Genomic DNA, 6,155 nt, shown 5'->3' with positions numbered 1-6,155 from the left:
AAGCCAGCTCTTAACCAATGTGCCACTCGGCCGGCCCCAGGAGAACATTCTTGATGAGCTGCCAACAGAGGTCATCTCTCACTCCCCTCTTTCCCCAGACAAGGAAAGTAATTGTTGCTTGGGGCAACTCTTCCTTCCCAAACTTCATGCCCTGAACCTAGGTGCAGGGTCTCCTCACAGACACGAGGCCTTAGTCTTCCATCTCACTTTGACTTCTTTCTTCTTTCATTCATAGTTTCCTCAAGCCCTTCCATATATAGTGGGACAAGTGGAGAAGGTGAGACTAATAAAGGAAGGAGAATGACAGGAAAGAATCCATCCCAGCTTTGGCCATCTCAAGTTGTTGTAGTAAAGTTCTCTAGCACCCCTTTACCCATTCTCTTTTCCTAAATTGGAAGGTGGCAGAATGTTGAGGTGGGCGGAGCTCTGGAGCCTCAGGCAGAGTTTTTGCTGGTAAGGGCAGCCTACTATAATCAATGAATCTAAGACCTAATTTTTCCATTTTAAACATTTGGTATAAAGACCCATAACCTTGAAACTTTGCTGACACATTCAAGCTCATAATTATCCTTGTTTACTTAACTTTGGGAATACAAAACTGTTTCCCTAATACAGACCACCTCAAACATTTACATTTCACATTTGTTTGTATTTTCTGTTCCAGCCAGCCAGCCTTCTTTGGTTACAAGACACACAATTAAATTATATCAAACAAATAGAGATCCATTGTAAAGGGACATATGGAATCTCATGGGGACCTAAAGACAGGATCATAATACAGCTGCACCATGTAGACCCTGGAACAGGGGGATGGCAAGACATCCATGGCAACTTTGAAGGTATCAGTAGAGGAGTTTGTGGGTCTTCCCTCTGGAATAATATAATGGCTGTAGCCACAGCCTTTGGAGTCAGACAGCCTTGGGTTCAATCTTAATATTGTTATTTAGTAGTTACATGATTTTGGCTAAATCACTTCCTATCTCTCTGAAGAGTCTCAGTTCTTCAGTGTAATATGCGAATAATTTGGGAACTCACTTTAGTAGAATTCTTGTGAGGCTCCAATGAGATGATGTATGTAAATCACTAGCATCACACCTGATTATACATATTCAGTCTTGAAAAAAATAAGGTTAGCAGTTGCCTTTATCATTAACGACTCAATAAACATCTTTACCTCTAGTTTATGCTCTCTAATAATTAGCTCTGTTTATGATGTTGGGGAAATATAATTAAAACCAAATCTTCTTCTAACTCAGAAATGCTCTTCAAAAAGTAGTAGAGAGGGCCGGCCAAGTGGTGCATTGGTTAAGAGTTGGCTTGAGAGGCCAGCTCTGAGCAGCAGGGCCCCACTTTGGATCCCATGTGAGGGCCGGTGACGCTGCACCCTCTACAGCTGAGTTGGTGAACAACAGCTTGACCTGGGGCTGGGCTACTGTGAGTCACCAGCGAGGTGTAGGCTGCAGTGGGGCTGGCCGGCATTGGGTGTGAGCTTTCTTGAGCTTGTGAGCCACCATGAGCCACCATGAGTGGCTGTCCAATGGCCGGTGGGTGGCTGCCTCACCTGGGAAGAGCGCAATGATAATACCAATATGGGCCAGTGAAGCAACGTCCTCCACAACCAGACTGAAGAACAAAAGGACAGCAACTTGTCCTTGTCTGTTCCCCTTCCTCGATTCCTCAACGCTGTTCTCCTCCCCCAATTCCCCAATAAAATCTTTAAAAAAAAAATTAGTAGAGAAAGAAAACACTTTTGTCACTGAGTAAGCATTAAGCCAGAATACAATGAGCATCACAAGCAAACCCTAAGAAGTTGCAAACAGAAAGGAATCTCTCTTTTAGATACACAAGCATATATAACCTATTATGTCCATGTTTTCAGATAAACAATAATTAATCTTTAATTAAGAGAGCTTGACAGCACTATTCGTCATGCATAGTACATCCTAAGTTTACCTGGTAAGTGAGATGACCATTTGTGTTAGCTAATTGACTCTATCCAGATGAAAAACAAATTTCTCTATCTTTATTACAGGAGGTAGTTTAGCAACTTGGAGCAAGGTGCCCACCCACTGAAGTTAAAAGCTCCTACTCTCCCACAGAAACTGGAAGATAGGGGTGCTACCTCCCTTGATGTTTACATTTCAAAGATATAGCTCCCATGTCCTTGAGAAAGACATTCCTAGGTCACAAAGCTGACAAGATGCCCATCTAGTCTTCAAAAGGATTTATTTACATTGTAAAGAGGAGAAAGTACTTACAACTTTTATAGAGTAAATGTTCTACGAAAAAGGAGGGGAGGGAAATTTCTTCCCTTATTTTCAACAAGAAGAATTAAACCTCTTGTGTTCAATTTATACAAGTATAGATCCTTACAAATGATATAATGACTTCTCTGGTCCCTTCTAAACCACGACTTTCCTAATATAACTGTTGCATGAAATGGAAAGTTCCTGCGTGAAAAATTCTGATTGCTTCTTCTAGTCATTTGTATCCAGTTGATGGCCAGCCTCCAGACTGGGTACTCTGAGGCAGGCACCCATCTGTAATCCAATCAATTATGGCAAGAGGAGGTAAAATTCATATGGAAAAAAAAAATGGCTTTAGAAATGGCTGTAATTAGAGCAATCCTCTGAAAGTGGTTGTGAGCATGGCAAACACCTCCATGTATTTAGTACATCTTACTCTTTAGCCTTCAAATGTCTAAGGGAGCTTCTATTAGTATTCCTGGTGTTTCCCAGGATACTGACCTCTTAGTAGGTGCCCAACAGATATTGTTGGTTGCATGAATGCATGAAGTATGCTCTTAGCAGATTGGTGTTTTTTTAAGTATTCTTCCAGTTGAAAGTAGCTCTGGAGTATGTTCTTCATTAAGTGGGAAATACATAGTGTGAAGTGCTGAAAATTACAGAAAATGGTGTTATGAAAGGAAAACTTTTGAAACAGTGAAGCCAGCTTGAATGTTTTCATATAAATGATTATCACATCCTCTCTACAAAGCAATCTTTATTTAAAAATTTATTTTTCTTTTTATCTCACTTAAGGGAGGGAAAACATTTCAGTGACAGCAATAAAGATTTAGAATTTTGAACAATTACATTTTAATGAATTCTTTCATTTCTGAGAAAGCTAGATTGAACCAGTTATCTTCGACATAGAGATTTTGTTTTGCCAAGTACAGAAATAGTGCAAATATTTCTAATAGGAAACAAGAAAAAGGAAATGTCTTATGACTTTTTTTTTGGAGGACACCAAATTGTCAGGTTCCCCCCACTCTCTCCCACCTTCCATCCAATCTATCTTTGAACTTATCCAAAGTAGAAAAGAATATTGAGAAAACCTGCAATATTTTGGTAATAGCCAAGGCAATAAGCTCAGAGTTCTGTTCTTCCACAGTTCCATATGAACTTTCACCTCAGGACCGAACAGCTTACAAGAGATGCTTTAGAGTCCATGGGGTTTGGGTGAGAGGAAAAAGTTGATTAAGTGGAAATTGATTCTCACCACTGGAGAAAAAGAATCTCATACCTGGCCAATTGTGGGTGGCAACACCATCCTTCTACGTGAAGAGCAGCATAATAAAGATTATTTCTATTGGGGAATTTGTCATTCTTGAGTTCCAGCTTGCTGGCATCAATTACAAGCTACCCTTCAGTGGGGACAGTCCACCAGAACTTTAAAAAATAGTATATATATATATAACAAAGGAAAACTCTGTTAAAGAAAATCAATGTTTTTTAGGTGATTGTGTCAATGTCATTGTGATCACATGAGTTCTGTGGCCATGCCTTCCTACTGGAATGTGGGAGAGAACGCAGACCTCCGATTTTACAATGAATCTCTAGAATATTAAGTTGTTATGTTTTATTCTGTGCAGGCTTACTACGCAATTGGGGGATTATTCCTTATCAATGGGCAACCAGACAGTGGTGAGTCCTAATGTAGCAATACAGTCTGTTAGTGCCCCTGAAGGAAGCACTGCGTTTACAAGTGTTCGCTTCACTGTGCAGAAAGGTGAGCTTTTTGTTTTGTAACAGTGCTTGTAATAGGAGACAGCATTCTGTGATCAGCCATAAATAATGTTCTATTCATGAAAATGCAGACTTTTAAAACATATATCTTTCCTTCTCATAGGAACTAGCAATTCTCTCGCTCCTGGTTCCACACGTGTAGATCCAAATGTGGACACACTTAGTTTGGATGCACAGACTGAACTTCAAATCCATACCTCGAAAAGTAGGTATCAAACTTTGTTATATTAAAATTTCACTAAAATTCATGGTATTATTAACTTAAAACCCACTGAGTGAAAAATAATGTTTACTTAGTTTCACACTGAATAATTTGCATTTGAGTATGTTTGAGCTCTGACAGATTATGGTAATCTTTACTATTTTAGGTCATAGAAATAATTTCTTTTTCTCTTTCTTCCAAAAACCTTTTGGAGAGTAGCCAAATTGAAATGCTCTGACCATGGAGACAAACCTGTTTTCTAACAAAAATCTAGTTAATGTGGTTCACTTCTACAGTTAAAAATACATTTAAAAACAATTCAGTCACAAAATCTGCCCTTGTTTAATAGTGGCGTGGCACTCATAGTCTTGGATTTATCCTATAGACCTATGCTAGGGGTATTTTCTGTAATTGGCACAGTCATCATCTGCTAGTACCAATTTTCAGGTATTTCCACTAATATGGTACCCATCATGGACTCCCTATTATCTTGCACATGGCCTTCAGAAATTCTTATTTTTAACTTGAAATGTTTGTACTTTACAAAGCCTAAAAATAAACTGACTGATTCATTTGACAATAATAACAAACAAAACATATACATTTACTTTTATTTGCTTCCAAAATAAAAATATCCAATGCCAGAATGTATATATTGTAGAAAGACTAAATTCATATTTCTCATTGGTTGTATAGCTGTAATTGGTTAACTAACTCTTTATTGGTTACATAAGCTGCAAATATCTTTCCTCCAGTCTGTGTGTGTGTGTGTGTGTGTGTGTGTGTGTGTATATATATATATATATATATATATATATATATAAAAAATGTATTTTGTCATATCCAAATTTTGACTTATAAGTGGTCCAATGTATCAATCTTTCCCTCTATAATTGGTGTTTTTAAAAAGAAATCCTTCCCTATGCTAAAATCACAAAGATAGTCTTCTACATTTTTTTCTAAATATTTTAGTGTTTGTGTTTACATTTAGATCTTCAGTGCACCTAGAATTTATGTTTGTGTTTGGTGAATGAATGATAGGGATCTATTTTTTTATTCCATATAAACTATAATATATGCAAATGGATTTAAAAAAAAACATTGTCTAGAGACAAAAACTCAGATTGGGCTGAAAGGGACATATTTTTACATTGATTTTTTAAAAACCTCCAAAATTTTCTATATTTTAATTATTTGTACCCTTAAAAAGACATCATTAAAATTTATAATAAAAAACTTATTGGAAATACAGCAGCACATTGACTAAACCACTTTTACAGAGAGAGATTTTAGGGCAACTGTTCCAGAAATTGAAGATAAAGTAGACAAAAAATAACTAATAAACTTGACCTTTATATACATTTGTGTGTGTAATTTTGTACACAGATAATAAATTATTTTCAAATATCAATGGACTGCCTTAAAAACTGACCATTTATTAGGCCACATAGAAAAAATTATATACAGTAATACCTTGGCTTGCGAGTTTAATTTAATCTGGAAAGAAACTGCTTGTATTGCAAGACATTGCTCATTTACCAAGTTAAAATGTATTAGAAATGTTTGCTCATCTTGTGGAACACTCGCAAACCAAGTTACTCTCAATTCAAGGTTTTACTGTAGATATACAGTATATATTCATATACAGTAAATATATATATGACAATATAAGCTGCACAGGACATAGTTACTGACCACCATGCAATAAAATGAGAAATTTACCACAAAAGAATAGCCTAAATTTTAGCCAATTAGTAATTTTAAAGCACCATTGTTAGAAAATAAATTAAAGTGCAGATTACAAATACTTAAAAATCAATGACAATGAAGGCCGGCCGAGTGGCGCGATGGTTAAGAACTGGCTTGGGATGCCAGAGGGCCCCGGTTCGGATCCCACATATGAGGGCCAGTGACACTGCCCTCTA

At 37.1% G+C, this 6,155-nt stretch overlaps 1 protein-coding gene across 1 annotated transcript in view; it reads left to right on the top strand.

Moving 5' to 3' along the window:
* ADGRG7 (adhesion G protein-coupled receptor G7) overlaps positions 1-6,155 on the top strand; it is a 69,576-nt gene that overhangs the window by 12,627 nt on the left and 50,794 nt on the right. The window contains exons 6-7 of the mRNA XM_019648328.1: positions 3,875-4,011; positions 4,132-4,233. Coding sequence (XP_019503873.1) covers positions 3,875-4,011; positions 4,132-4,233 — 239 coding nt within the window. The remainder of the gene's footprint in view (positions 1-3,874; positions 4,012-4,131; positions 4,234-6,155) is intronic.

Source organism: Hipposideros armiger, unplaced genomic scaffold (genome assembly GCF_001890085.2).
Source record: "Hipposideros armiger isolate ML-2016 unplaced genomic scaffold, ASM189008v1 scaffold_125, whole genome shotgun sequence".
Taxonomy (NCBI): Eukaryota; Metazoa; Chordata; class Mammalia; order Chiroptera; family Hipposideridae; genus Hipposideros; species Hipposideros armiger.
Note: the sequence above shows the minus strand (reverse complement) of the source record. Positions and strands in the feature narration are given on the sequence as shown.